General features: G+C 41.9%; 1 protein-coding gene across 1 annotated transcript in view; it reads left to right on the forward strand.

Moving 5' to 3' along the window:
* Nucleotides 1-295: 295 nt before the first annotated feature.
* LOC126413046 (esterase B1-like) overlaps nt 296-15208 on the forward strand; it is a 126267-nt gene continuing 111354 nt past the window's right edge. The window contains exons 1-2 of the mRNA XM_050082942.1: nt 296-439; nt 11948-12230. Coding sequence (XP_049938899.1) covers nt 296-439; nt 11948-12230 — 427 coding nt within the window. The remainder of the gene's footprint in view (nt 440-11947; nt 12231-15208) is intronic.

The following is a 15208-nucleotide window of genomic DNA, read 5'->3' on the forward strand; positions in this document are numbered from 1 at the left end:
ATATTTCTGTTCTTCTGACACGATTAGGAAATAAAATTGTTCACTTCACTAGAATTTTCACGTTAGGCCTGGATTAAATCTCAAATTTGCTCGTGTTTATCACGTAATTGCACGCTTGATGATAATCAGACTTTCCGCAATGTAATGACCCCGATATAGCCACAAATGACTATCGTTGACAGTGTTCAATTAAGCACGCTTTCTGCTCTTGTGTGTGTGTTTGAAAAAAGGAGTGGGTGAGAGACAGTACTGGGGGTGCAATAATCTCAGTTCATTGCAGTGTTGACCGGAGAACATGTTACAGGGAGACGACGTGTTCGTGACTACTGACAACGGAGTTCTGAGGGGCGTGGTTGCCACGTCATTGAATGGCGCTCTCTACAACCAGTTCCGGGGCATACCGTTCGCCACGCCGCCTCTTGGTGATCTCCGATTCCGAGTGAGTGCTACACATCAGGAAGTTATAAACACTATGGTCACCCATTGTATTTTTGTACTTGGTCTCGGTTCTGGAGCAAGTAGTTCTAAAACAAAGAAATACATATTTGTGTAATACATTTAGATAGTAATTTTAAACATCCTTTTTGTGATCAACTTCAGTTCCATATGAACAATATCACTTTATTATCCTATCATACGGACGAAACAGAACAAAAAAGAACTGTAAAGTAGACTGTAGGTTTGCTGTTATATAAAATAATAATTCTAAAAACAGTTTTAAAGCTATTGTAATGCAACCCACTTTGTAATATAGTACCGTTATTTCACATTCAGCATATTTACTTCCCCCCCCCCCCCCATCCCCCTCCCCTCCTCTCCGCCCACGGTTCCCACGTTCCACGTCTTTCAAGTTATCTGGAACTTCGCCAATTGGAGGTTCTTTCCACTTCCATAGATAGTAAGACATTACTTCACAATTGGATATGTTGTCACGTTTGGTTTGGTCAATTGTTACCCAAAGTGTAGCCTGCTAAGCAAGGGTAATAAACTTCATACTTTTTTATTAGCTATTAAGATTCATTTAGACTAAATGTAATAGCTTATTAATGTTATAGAAAAGTCTGATTTTTTTCTAATAATTAACCTCTCATTTCAGAAACCCTTTTTATTTGAATTATCCTCAGAGTCATTATTGTTGCTGCAGTTTTTGTTCTCATAGGCCGTTCAGTACACCTACGACACGGAAGTCATTTTTTTGGTAGCCTATACTTCTAGTAGAGTCCAGCAAACTCAGCGCGGAACGAGGCACCGTTTCCATAGGATGTCATCTCTCTACACGTCTTTTCCCGATGCGTCCTTGTTTCTGTGCCCTTTCTCTCTCTCTCTCTCTCTCTCTCCCTCTCTCTCTGTCTCTCCCTCCCTCGTTCTATCTCTCTCTCTCTCTCTCTCTCTCTATCTCTCTCTGTCTCTCTCTCTCCCTCTCTCTCTGTCTCTCCCTCCCTCATTCTATCCCTTTCTGTCTCTCTCTCTGTTTCTCTTTCGCTGAGTGAGAGCATCTAATCACACATCTTCTTCGGTTTAAGCATCTACAACTCCCATCCCGACGTACAAGTCAAAGCAGAATATTCAATATGCTTTCGCTTACAGACAGATTTATTCTTGTCGTCTTTAGGAAACAGTCCAACATCTTGTATCAGCATAACATGAATTACTATTTTCTTTTTAAACAAATTATATGGAGTACGCTATCGTAAGACAGAGTGTATTTAATAACACAAAAATACAACTGTTCTGCAATTGTGCCGGCCGCGGTGGCCGTGCGGTTCTGGCGCTGCAGTCCGGAACCGCGGGACTGCTACGGTCGCAGGTTCGAATCCTGCCCCGGGCATGGGTGTGTGTGATGTCCTTAGGTTAGTTAGGTTTAAGTAGTTCTAAGTTCTAGGGGACTTATGACCTAAGATATTGAGTTCCATAGTGCTCAGAGCCATTTGAACCATTTTTCTGCAATTGTCGGGGTTAAATAGGCTACAAATTCTTCATTAGCAAATTTGCATGGCACGTCAGTTATAATACAAATTTGAATGTCTGATATAAGTATCGTTGGAACAAAAGGAAACAGAACGCGATCCTCTGAAATGAATTGTGCATGAGGTAGCATGATAAGTGAAGTTCACGATATTGACCCGAAGCGTAACTAGAGAGGCAGAATATACAAGAGCTGTTGGTGCCACTAGAGCGAACACAAGAAAAGACGTATTTAGGTTACTCTTGCCGGTTTGAAAGCTTCTTCTGCCCACGAGGACGACGGCATTACGTAATGACTGCCGAAGGTGGCGCTGTAGCCTGAAGTTCCATGAAGGAGCTGTTAGGTAGGCAAGCCTCCTGGACTTCAATGGTAGTAGCAATGCCATTACCACAGGGGGAACATGTTTCTGAAGAAGAAGCAATGCTTCATACATGCCTATCATTAATCAGTTTCCTTTTTTTAAACAGGTTACTTACATTTTCAGTTGGTTTTGTACGATGGGTCACAGCCTATAGCCAGTAATCTTCGTCACCAAATTCATTTGTACTGAATGATCAGATGCCAATCGTCATGAATCCTGCCGGAATGTTACTAGACTTAATGGTGTTTAGCAATACATATCACTTTACAGGAGTAGTATCACAAATGGTCACTTTCTTGATAAGGTTATTTTCCATCCACGGATTACAAGCTCTAGTGACAAACTTACTAAAATGCAAAAATACAGATCCCTCCAGAGGCTGTAATTTATAAGATTAGAGTGGTGGAGAAGATGAGAAACCATCTTTATTATCTCTGGCCATAGGATAGGAGATGTCCAGAAAAAAACAAGATCGGCGTGTCGTTGGTGCCTTTTATATGAAACGAAGAACAATAAATCCGGTGAAATAATCCAAAGAATTTTCCTGCAGACCCGCCACGTTCTAGTCGCATATTTGAACGCAGATACTGTCTAAATTTATTCCTTGCAAAAAATGGAAACGTAGCCTTACTACAACCATTAAAACAGCAAAATTCCAAGTTGCAAAGTTGTCTCTCTCAGCAGACGTGACGGTTCGAACCTGTTTAGTACCTGTTTTTGCAGTAAACCACGCCTGCACACACACACTCACACCCACACGCATCCACCCACCTACACTCGCGCGCGCACACACACACACACGCACACACACACACACACACACACACACACACACACACACACACACACACTCACACGTACACACGTAAGTCCTAAATGTTGCCTAGAGGGCTTTTCTACAGCTCATTTACCTGACAACCTCAAAAAATATTTTTCTTAAATTCATATAGAGCATTAAAATAGTTTCTAAAATTAAAATGTATCATGAATTCAATTATTACTTTTATTAGAAAAAGCGTTATACAATAATGAAAAGATGTGGGTCTGTGTATATGACTGCGCAAGTGCCATACCGCAGACCGAAACATTCGGGCTTCCACTGTTAGACGGTCGCTATACTTTATTCTGTTTCTCACCGTTACTTGCTTCTTTTGCAACGCACTGTATGTGTGAACAGTGCCGAGCTGCATACTGATTAGGAATCCATGCTAATTCTCCTAAAAGTAAGATGTAAGACGTAAGTCTGTTCACAAGTTGGATGAAGGCAATGACACATCACCGCCAACAGAGCAACGGCAAGTATAGAACAACGATGTACAAATCAACCATAGGATTTCTTTCATCCCTGCCAACAATGGATACAGTTAACGCGAGTTTCGAAGGTCCGTTAATCAACACGATAAAGGCGTATCGTTATCGCCGACTACTTCAGCCGGCCCTGAAGGAGTCTGTGGAAGGTCAATACAACCTATCACAAATCCGATTAACCGATTCCGCTGCCACTGGAATACTCTGTCTTCGTCAGATTGTCTTTCGTCGGACTGAGCCACTGCTGCCTCGCCCTGATGCTCTCCCTCGGCCTTTGAATCCGTCCACACTGTTCTCCGACAGCTGGTTAACTAATGAACGTTGCCTGAACTTTTGGACACCATGAATGCCTAGTTGAAAATAGTCCAGTGATTCACCAGTCAGGTGTACTACTGATGGTCTCATGTCTGCCAAGCCTCAGTGCTGCCAGCAAATGGACGGGCTCCATCCTTAGTTTCAAGGCCAGACTAGCATACCAGGCCAGTCTCACCAGCAGCGGTGGAATTTGGCTTAGAGGTGTAGGTGGCAGTACCTTCTCCACAAAACTGGTCCCTGCACCAGCAGACGCTCCGCTTACGTGGTCAAAGGCTGTGATTAATCCTCAGCCACTGCCAGCAGTACTAACATCAGCACCTAGTCATTCACCGCCCATTCGACAGGGATTCTTTCAGAAAATTTGGAGGAGGGAGAGATCTTATATCCCTGCCAGTTACCGATATAACATAGAAATCTGCAGCTGTGTCACTTGCGGCAGTACGGCTGTATCATTATCGCTGACCACACCAACCGGCCACGAGCAAGATACGGAACGTTAATACAAATGCCCGCAGAACGGAGTTAAGGAAATTCACACTGCACCTACTGAAACCGCCTTTACTATTGGCAACTCACTCTTGTACATCTCCACGAACTTTGTCTCTATCACCAGTGCTCTCCAATAGGTGACTAACTCAGAATATTGCTTGGTCTTGTACGAAAGAGCTAATAGACTAACCGATACCGCAGATGACAAAAATAACTAGCGATACGAGTTTCCGTTACCTGCTAAAGAACGTCTCTTGTCCAGGATTACAGGATGTATCTACAGGGTGACAATTATTGAACTATACGAAGAAAAACGTGAATTAGTTACAAACTAAGGCGTGCACACACTTTATTCAGCATGTGGATGTCACTACAGATATTCGGATTTCGGTTATGACATATTAGATATGCCTGCCATCTTTGGCGATGATGTGGCACAGACGAATAGCGAAATTCAGCATGACCCTCTGAAGTGTCGCAACATCTGTGCTGTCGATGACGTCCCGAATGGCTGTTTTCAGATCAGCAGTGGTTTTAGGCTTATTATTGCTCTTTAATATAGTTCCACAAAAGGGAGTCGCATTCTTTTACCTCATATACTTCGTGACAATCAGTCCTGATGTTATGTTTCTCGCTGTTCTCATTTCTGCTACTTCTTATTACTTTCGTCTTTCTTCGATTTCCTCTCAATACATCTTCTGTACTCAACAGAATGTTCATTCTATTCAGCAGATCATGCAGTTCTTCTTCACTTTCAGTCAGGATAGCATTATCCTCAGCGAATCGTATCATTGATATCCTTTCACCTTGAATTTTAATCCCACTCCTGATAATTTCTTTTATTTCCATCACTGCTTTTTCGATGTACAGATGCAACAGTAGGGGTGAAAGACTACAATCCTGTCTTAGAACCTTTTTAATCCGAGCATTTCGTTCTTGGTCGCCCAGTCTTATTATTCCCTCTTGGCACTTGTACATGGTGAATACTATTACCCGTCTCTCCTATAGCTTACCCCTATTTTTTTTCAGAATTTCGAACATCTCGCACCATTTTACATTGTCGAAGGCTTTTCAGGGTCAACAAATCCTATGAACGCATCTTGATTTTTCTTGAGTCTTGGTTCAAACGGCTCTGAGCACTATGGGACTTAACTTCTGAGGTCATCAGTCCCCTAGAACTTAGAACTACTTAAACCTAACTAACCTAAGGACATCACACACATCCATGCCCGAGGCAGGTTTCGAACCTGCGACCGCAGCGGTCGCGCGGTTCCAGACTGTAGCGCCTAGAACCGCTCGGCCACCATGGCCAGCTTGAGTCTTGCTTCCATTATCAACCGCAACGTCAGAATTGCCTCCTTGGTGCCTTTACGTTTCCTAAAGCCAAATTGATCGACATGTGACAAATACCCAGCCGTTAACCTGATTGTACAATAATCCTTGCACCTATCAGCTCTTTCAGTCTTCGGAATTGCGTGGATGATGTTTTTCCAAAAGCCGGGTGTTATATCGCCAGACTCATACATTCTACACACCGTCGTGGATAGTCGTTTTGTTGCCACTTGCCCCAATGATTTTAGAAATTCTGATGGAACTTTATGTATCCCTTCTGCTTTTTTTAAATCTAAAGATCTCCAAAGCTCTCTTAAGTACTGATTCTATTATTGGATTCCCCGTCGTTCTACATCGACTCCTGTTTCTTCTTCAATCACATCAGACAATTCTTCCCTCTCATAGAGGCCTTCAGCATACTCTTTCCACCTATACGCTCTCTACTCTGCTTTTAACAATGAAATTCCCGTAGAACTTTTAGCAACCTTGCTTTTAATTTCACCAAATGTTGTTTTGACTTTCCTATGGGTTGACTCTGTCCTTAATTTCTTTTTCGATTTCATGCAGCCGTGTCGTCTTAGCTTCCCTGCACTTCCTATTTATTTCATTGCACAACGACTTGTATGCCTGGATTCGTAAATTTCCCTGAACAGTTTTGTACTTCCATCTTTTATCGATCAACTGAAGAGAGAGAATACAAAGATTTAAGCCACCCATCCTAATGCATCCAGGCCAGATGTCGTGCAAAGTCATACTGATACATTGGCTGACAATGTCGAATTCTTTGTAAATTTGACTGGATTTAGTAATCATTGCAAACCCATGATAATTCATTTAATTTTACATATTGTCCCAAAAAAACCACAAAAAGCTTTAGGGACAGGTTCCATACACAAAAGCAAGAGAAAAGTGTCTAGAAAACAAGGGCTCTAAAATGTATACCTTAAGAACTGTGGCACTTGTCTTCTTCGGTACTATGAAACAGATCTCTTCTACTTCAAGAACTCTGCTTTTCCATTTTGGGAGGGAGTAGTGTGGACCAACCCAAGGAAAAAATGTCCAGTAAATATGGGATCTAAAATACTTACCCTAATAGCTATGAGCACCTACCTGTCTTCGCTCGTGTGAAAGACATTTCTTCTACTAAAAGAGACTTTTAAACGCTTTTTTCTTGAATAACTCGGAAACCATGGCCTCCAGCGAAAACGTATCCCAGTACAAAATTTAACTACATTAAATTTTCTACAAAAGAGTCTTGTTCATTTCCTCTGTGGGAATAGTTTGCACATAGCAAGCAAGACAATATGAAAAGCCCACACGAGGTTCTTTAAGGTGTTGCGGATTCCATAAAACCAATAGATAAGGGCTGCTGACTCTCACCATATATGTAAGAATGAGATCTTTCGTGACGGGACAGTCGTATAAAGCTTTCTCGGACTTATTCCCGCATGAATTCAAAGTAAAACGTCGAGCTTTCAACGATTACCTCTATTGTCTTCGCCAGGAGCAACTGACTGTCAAAACTGCTGGTGAGGTGGCCTTATGTAGCACAAAGACGACTTCTGATTGGTCGGTAATTACGTCATGCTGTCAGTCTTCTGACTGGTTTGATACGGCCCGCTACGAATTCCTCTCCTGTGCTAACCTCTTTATCTCAGAGTAGCAATTGCAACGTAAGCGCTCTATTATTTGCTGGATGTATTCCAGTCTCTGTCTACCTCTACAGTTTTTGCATTCTACAGTTCCCTTTACATACTGTATTACCCTTTCAATATCCTCATACACTTTCTCTATCTCTTCATCTTCAGCTTGCGACGTCGGCATGTATACTTGAACTGTCGTTGTCGATGTTGGTTTGCTGTGTATTCTGAAACAACAACCTTATCACAAAACTGTTCACAGTAGATATACCCAAACTGAAAGCAGGCCTCACGTAACATAGCACGAATCACAATATGTTTCTGAAATCCGTAAGACTGTAAGAAGAGGATCTTTCGTGCTGCTCGTGATCGCCCAGTTAATTTGTTCTTACGTTCGCTGTAGAGTATACTGCAGGAAACAAAGCAATCTCTTCCTGATTTGATTGCCACCACTTAAAATATAAAATATTTTACCAGTGAATTCGGTAACTATCGATTAACCGAAATAATCTAATAGGCCTACTGGTTTCTCAGCTGATATTTCCTCTCGTGTTGGTGTCCCTCAGAGACTGGCCCGCCTAACACGCGGAAACTTTATGACGGGTCATGCATGAGTCGGCCTTGAATACATGTGCGGTATACAATACGGTACGCAGTTTCAAGACGTTCGGTGGGTTTCCGTGGCAGTATAGGTTGTGCTTCAGATGATGGTCATGTTTGGCCTAAGCATGTTCATATGTCTTCCAAACATTAATAGTAGGTCTTCCATATTTTCACTTTGTGTCTAAAATCTGTTTGCAGACAATCTTGAGTTCTATGTGAGTGCCAGACCTGAAAATCTGACTCAAGCTATAAGCTCCATTAACAAATACGTCCAAGAGCTGTTTATGACTGGTCAAAGTGGGACTCTAGCTGAACTTTACTAAATCTCAAGCAAGTGTCACAACGCATCAACGTATCATCAGCTCTGATCTTACCTGCGTGTTGTTCTAAACAACATCAAAATCCCTGTTATTTCATTAAAGAACACAGCGTAACATTGTATGAGCGTTTTATTTGGCATTGAGGTGTTGTGCAAGTCTGCCAAAAGGTATGTATGCACCTATTTTTCAAAACAACAAAAGGCTTTCTTCAAAAACGAAATGTTCCAAGAGCTAATTTTGCTCAATTATGTCTTGATTACTAGGACGTGTATAATGAGGTCCAAATAGTGAGTACTCTTGAAGTCGCGAGCTCGCCGTAAAGCCGTAATCATAGAGAACTCTTCTGACTGCATACACTTCGACGGCGTGCAAACTTTATTGGCTTTATCGTCTTCTCTATTGTAGCTTCCCCAAATATGTATCCTCAAATATATTCTTCCTACTTCAAATCATTGGTAGAACACCAGATCCTTACACTGGAAATTAGTTTCAATCATATTTCACGCCAGAAGTGTTTCTGTGAAGTCCTGAACTGTTAGGTAACAGTCGCCATAGCGCAAAGGATACTACACATTTCTGTTTGAAAAATAAGATAATGGCTTATATCTAGATATAACGGCAGCTCCGACAGGGTCCGTAAACTTCACGATATACTGTTTAACTATCTTTACTATGTTTCAACTCCTCGCCTCTCTCGTCTCTTTGTCATCCGTTTCTGTTCTCTTATCATTTCTGTCTTGTATAGTTTTGGTTATATTCAAAATGGGAGCTAGGAAAGCATCGGTCGGAAGTTCTTAATCTGTTTATTGCAGATCGATTTCAGATACCGTGTAGCTATCTTCAGTGCATTATATCCGAGTCATAATGACTCATCGTAAATTCAACAGCACATAGTATCACTTCACATAACAGATAACAAATGTCATCTATCTTAAATCGCATTAATACCGTATTCGAACATGCATTTTTTGATGGAAACAAACCTTAAGATATATTACAATTATTATGCTATAGAGAATATAATTATAGCATAAGTCATTTATAAAGGGCGACCTTAAGTTGTCTGCAGAAAATGAAACAACGACCAGCTAATGCTGAAAGGAATCAAAAAATGATTTTTCGTTTCTCAAGCGAACCAATAATTTGTAGCTATGCCTACTCTGTTGCAGCTTACAAAGTATCAATCGGACGACATGAAACTAAATAATTCCAATGGAAGACGATCACGCTTTAAGTTCAGGGTGATTATAATTAAAGGTAAACTTCCAAACCGCTGTAGAAGTAACACCACTTGTCAGAACGTCAAATTGCAACTTAATATTACACAGGCCAACGATGCAAAACTTTTTTCCTGAAAATACCTTATTCTTATGTTTTTTAGGGTGGGAAATCAAAATATGATACTTAAAAAACTGTATCACCCACCACTTCTTCACATTTTACAGTTAAATTTATTAAATTAAGCAATTTTTAAAGAATTTACCAGCTTTTAAATAGTTGAAATAATTTAAAAAGGAGGTGTAATTAATGTAGATGACGTCGGTAGCACTGCTGAAAAGCATTTGCTGGCAAAAAAAGGTCGATTCTATTTTTGTATTAACAGATGGTGTTTCTTTTTTTTTACTGTCAATCTAACTCCACTTTCCCGATTCCTGTACATGTGCTCAATACAATGTCTAATCGTGATTGTAAAAACTCTGCTCACAGTTGTTTTTATTATATTTGAGGAGAATTTGTGATTAAAAACACTAAAGAAACATTACAGACTTTGTGAAAAAGGTTTATCTATCATACTTTGGCACTAAACTTGGTGATCAAGATAAATCTTGGGGCCACGTAAGGTATGTTATGAGTGTGTTGAAGATATGAGAAAATTGTCCAAAAAGGAGAAAAAAGCCTTTAGATTTGCTGTTCCTATGATATGGAGGGAGCCATGAAATCATTCGGTTGATTGCTACTTTTGCATTGTTAATATTACTGTTAATAATTCGAAAAACAAGAAGGTTATAAGCACCCTAACCCTCCGTAAGCCATCCGACCAGTACGGCATGGCGCAGATTTGCCGGTTCCTGAACCACCAGGCAGTTTAAATTCTATTCCAACAGAAGTATTTTCTGATGTACAATCTGACTTACATGAACCAGATGATGATAACTTCCACTGTAATACAGAAAGTCTAGAGTCCAGATTGTTTACTCAGACCGAGCTTAACGATTTGGTTAGGGATCTGGGCTTAACGAAAGAAAAAGCTGAACTGCATGGCTCTAGATTAAAAGAAAAGAGCTTATTGGCAGTTGGAACCAGTATATACGTGTATAGAAAGAGAGAACAGCAATTTTCCAAGTGTTTTCAACAAGAAGGTGATTTAGTGTACCGCTCAGACATTTCCAGTCTGATGAATGAGTTGGGTATTGAGTACGAAAAGGAACACTGGAAGTTGTTTATTGATTAATCCAAAACTAGTTTAAAGTCTCTTTTAGTACACAATGGTAACATCTATGCATCTATACCTGTTGGACATTCTGAACATATGCAAGAAAGATATGAAATCCTAGAAATTGTGCTAAATAAAATAGGCTATTCTGCTCATGATTGGATGATATGTGACGATCTAAAAGTAATATACGTGCTCCTTGGTCAGCAAGGTGGCTTTACTAGATTTCCATGTTTCTTGTGTGAATGGGACAGTAGGACTAGGGATCAACACTGGTGCAGAAAGAACTGGCCTGTGAGAGAGTCTTTAAAACCTGGTGAGAAGAAGATTCTGCGCAAAAACCTTGTAGATCCTACCACCTCTACACATAAAGTTAAGCCCAATGAAACAGTTTGTAAAGGCTTTGCCTAAAGATGGACCATGTTTTCAGTATCTCTGCCAAACGTTTCCACACCTTTCAGAAGCTAAACTAAAAGAAGGCGTCTTTGTCGGATCTGACATTAGAAAATTGATGTTTGATGTTAACTTTGAATCCACAATGGCCTTAAATGAGAAAGAAGCATGGGTATCATTCAAGCAAGTCATTACAAAGTTCTTAGGACATGAAAAAGACCCTGAATATGTTTCTATTATAGCTACAATGTTAAAGAACTTTAAAACTTTAGAATGTTTAATGAGCCTGAAAGTTCACTTTTTGAACAGTTACCTTGATTACTTCTCGGACAATATGGGAGAAATGGTTCAAATGGCTCTGAGCACTATGGGACTCAACTGCTGTGGTCATAAGTCCCCTAGAACTTAGAACTACTTAAACCTAACTAACCTAAGGACATCACACACATCCATGCCCGAGGCAGGATTCGAACCTGCGACCGCAGCGGTCGTGCGGTTCCAGACTGTAGCGCCCTTAACCGCTCGGCCACTCCGGCCGGCTAATATGGGAGATGTTAGTGAGGAGAAAGGGGAGCGTTTTCACCAAGGCCGCTGGAACGCCAACATGATGGGGGACTATTATTGGTCACTTCGCCGAGAAATTCAGCAATTCAGCAAGTGACTCATCGTAGAACAATAGCGTTATTTCAGAATATTGATTTTTAAATGTTCCTGAAAGTAAATTAAGCGTGACAGTGGTGGCTGATCTTGCGGGCCAGCTGTTGATCCGTGTGCTCACGTGCGCAGGCTCCGCAGCCGGCGCCTTCCTGGTCCGGGGTTCGAGACGCGCTGGCCTTCGCGGATGTGTGTGTCCAGCCCTCTTATGACGGCATACAGACAATTGTCGGCTCCGAAGACTGTCTGTACCTGAACGTGTTCGTGCCCGTTAATGGTAGTGGTCCTTTCCCCGTCATGGTCTACATCCACGGCGGCGCCTTCAGGATAGGAAATCCCGCCGGCGGCACTCCGGACTACTTCGTTGAGAGGGGCGTTCTGCTGGTCTCAGTCGCCTACCGCCTCGGCGCCCTCGGTAAGTAACTGGATATCTTTTCGCTTTTAGTAGACGCAGTCTCGAATCTAATGTTGACTAAAAACATCTCAGACAAACTCAGAAGGTTCTGCTCTCTGCGATAATCAGACAGCTGATTTTAAGCTTTTGTGAAATCGTTTGCTGCCAAAATAGAGCATAACAGAGGGAATGTGTAATTATTCACTTCTCTACTTCGAAAAAGAGCTATGAGTCAGAATAGCCGACCACCACAAAACCCTACAATACAATAATAAGTGCACTACTGGCCATTAAAATTGCTACACCACGAAGAAGTGCTACAGACGCGAAATTTAACCGACAGGAAGCTGCTGTGATATGCAAATGATTAGCTTCTCAGAGCATTTACACAAGGTTGCCGCCTTTGGCGACACCTACAACTTGCTGTCATGAGGAAAGTTTCCAACCGATTTCTCATACACAAACAGCAGTTGACCGGTGTTGCCTGGTGAAACGTTGTTGTGATGCCTCGTGTAAGGAGGAAAAATGCGTACCATCACGTTTCCGACTTTGATAAAGGTCGGATTGTAGCCTATAGCGATTGCGGTTTATCGTATCGCGGCATAGCTGCTCGCGTTGGTCGAGATCCAATGACTGTTAGCAGAATATGGAATCGGTGGGTTCAGGAGGGTAATACGGAACGCCGTGCTGGATCCCAACGGCCTCGTATCACTAGCAGTCGAGATGACAGGCATCTTATCCGCATGGCTTTAAGGGATCGCGCAGCCACGTCTCGATCCCCGAGTCAACAGATGGGGACGTTTGCGAGACAGCCACAATCTGCACGAACAGTTCGACGATGTTTGCAGGAGCATGAACTATCAGATCGGAGACCGTGGCTGCGGTTACCCTTAACGCTGCATCACAGACAGGAGCACCTGCGATGGTGTACTCAACGACGAACCTGGATGCACGAATGGCAAAACGTCATTTTTTCGGATGAATCCAGGTTCTGTTTACAACATCATGATGGTCGTATCCGTGTTTGTCGACATCGCGGTGAACGCACATTGGAAGCGTGTGTTCGTCATCGCCATACTGGCGTATCACCCGGCGTGATGGTATGGGGTGCCATTGGTTACACGTCTCGGTCACCTCTTGTTCGCATTGACGGCACTTTGAACAGTGGACGTTACATTTCAGATGTGTTACGACCCGTGGCTCTACCCTTCATTCGATCCCTACGAAACCCTACATTTCAGCAGGATAATGCACGACCGTACGTTGCGGGTCCTGTACGGGCGTTTCTGGATACAGAAAATGTTCGACTGCTGCCCTGGCAGCGCGTTCTCCAGATCTCTCACCAACTGAAAACGTCTGGTCAATGGTGGCCGAGCAACTGGCTCGTCACAACACGCCAGTCACTACTCTTGATGAACTGTGGTATCGTGTTGAAGTTGCATAGGCAGCTGTACCTGTACACGCCATCCATGCTCTGTTTGACTCAATGCCCAGACTAACAAGGCCGTTATTACGGCCAGAGGTGGTTGTTCTGGGTACTGATTTCTTAGGATCTATGCACCCAAATTGCGGGAAAATGTAATCACATGTCAGTTCTAGTATAATATATTTGTCCAATGAATACCCCTCTATCATCTGCATTTCTTCTTGGTGTAGCAATTTCAATGGCCAGTAGTGTACATTCGGTGTTAGAAACCAGTGTAGCCTCCTGGTAACCAAAAAAGTAAACCATTTTCACGCGGATTAGAAACACTTGCCTAGAAGCACCCCATTGAATTTTTATGACGTCAGAGTGTGGCATAGACCTAACCACACACCGAAAGTGTTGTGCAGCCTTCCTGTTCAGAGCTGCTCATCTACTCCCCATGCGGCGGGGCGCATTGGACTCTCACTATCATTTAAACAATCAGTCCACCTACCCGGGTAGGTTTCAGGTTGTCTGCCTCTTCACTCTGCGATGGTAGATACTGATTTAGGCGACAAAAGTAGCGTTGACGAAAATTCGATTAAATACCTACCACGCAAAGGCTACATACCTCCAGCCTATGGGTAGTAGCTGAAAGCTAGTTAAACTATCGAGTGTTCTGGATTCTTGAATGACCGTTTGAAAAAAACACTGAAGTTTCGTTTAAGTAGGTGTATTGTCTTTGAACATGCGACCAAGTCCGTATTGAATATCCCACAATCAATTACGGGATGTTACTGACTGTCTCTGTTACAAGTTCACACCCGAAAGCAGCCAGAAGGTATTTAGCCCGACCCAATATTCTGAACGTCCGAAACAGTCACTGACTCGCGACCACTTGCGAATTAACACATTCAGTCGTTCTGTAGGTTTCTTGTAAAAAAAGTGTTCGTCATAGTGTTTCGTTATCTGCACGAAACACGCCACGTGGAGTTTATTGACGACATGAAGTGTTCACACGCGAATATCTCCTAAAATAAATCATTCCCAAATCTCAAACTTCCACAAAATACTCAACACTATAATCGCTTTTCGTCAGCGATACGATAACTGATCAAACGTTCGAACATTTACATTTTCGCACAAAAATTGATAAGCGCGGTTTAACATAGGTGTTTACTTGAAGACGGCTCCCTAACGATTCTCTCGACTCCTAGATCTGAGGCACAAAGCCCTCCACACACGTTCGGGAAATGACTGAATTCCAGCTGACTAGTGTTAAGCGGTCAATCAGATCATCTCGAGCACTTATTTACTCACTGTATTTCTGATGTCAGAGAATCAGATTACCACAAGTAATTTACACTAGAAATTTCGCAATTCCAAAACTAAATAAAATTTAATGAAAACAAATTAAGATTACTGTTCATAAAATAAATTACTAGTAAATTTAATACTCCACACCACTTCTGGCTGCCTTTTGCAGAATCAAGCTCACTCGGACATACGTCACAAATCCCCCCTACTGTGCAACAACTTTCTAACGCAAACATTTACATAGTTTTAATAAAATATTACATTCTCACTTTACATG

The sequence above is a fragment of the Schistocerca serialis genome, chromosome 7 (assembly GCF_023864345.2).
Source record: "Schistocerca serialis cubense isolate TAMUIC-IGC-003099 chromosome 7, iqSchSeri2.2, whole genome shotgun sequence".
Taxonomy (NCBI): Eukaryota; Metazoa; Arthropoda; class Insecta; order Orthoptera; family Acrididae; genus Schistocerca; species Schistocerca serialis.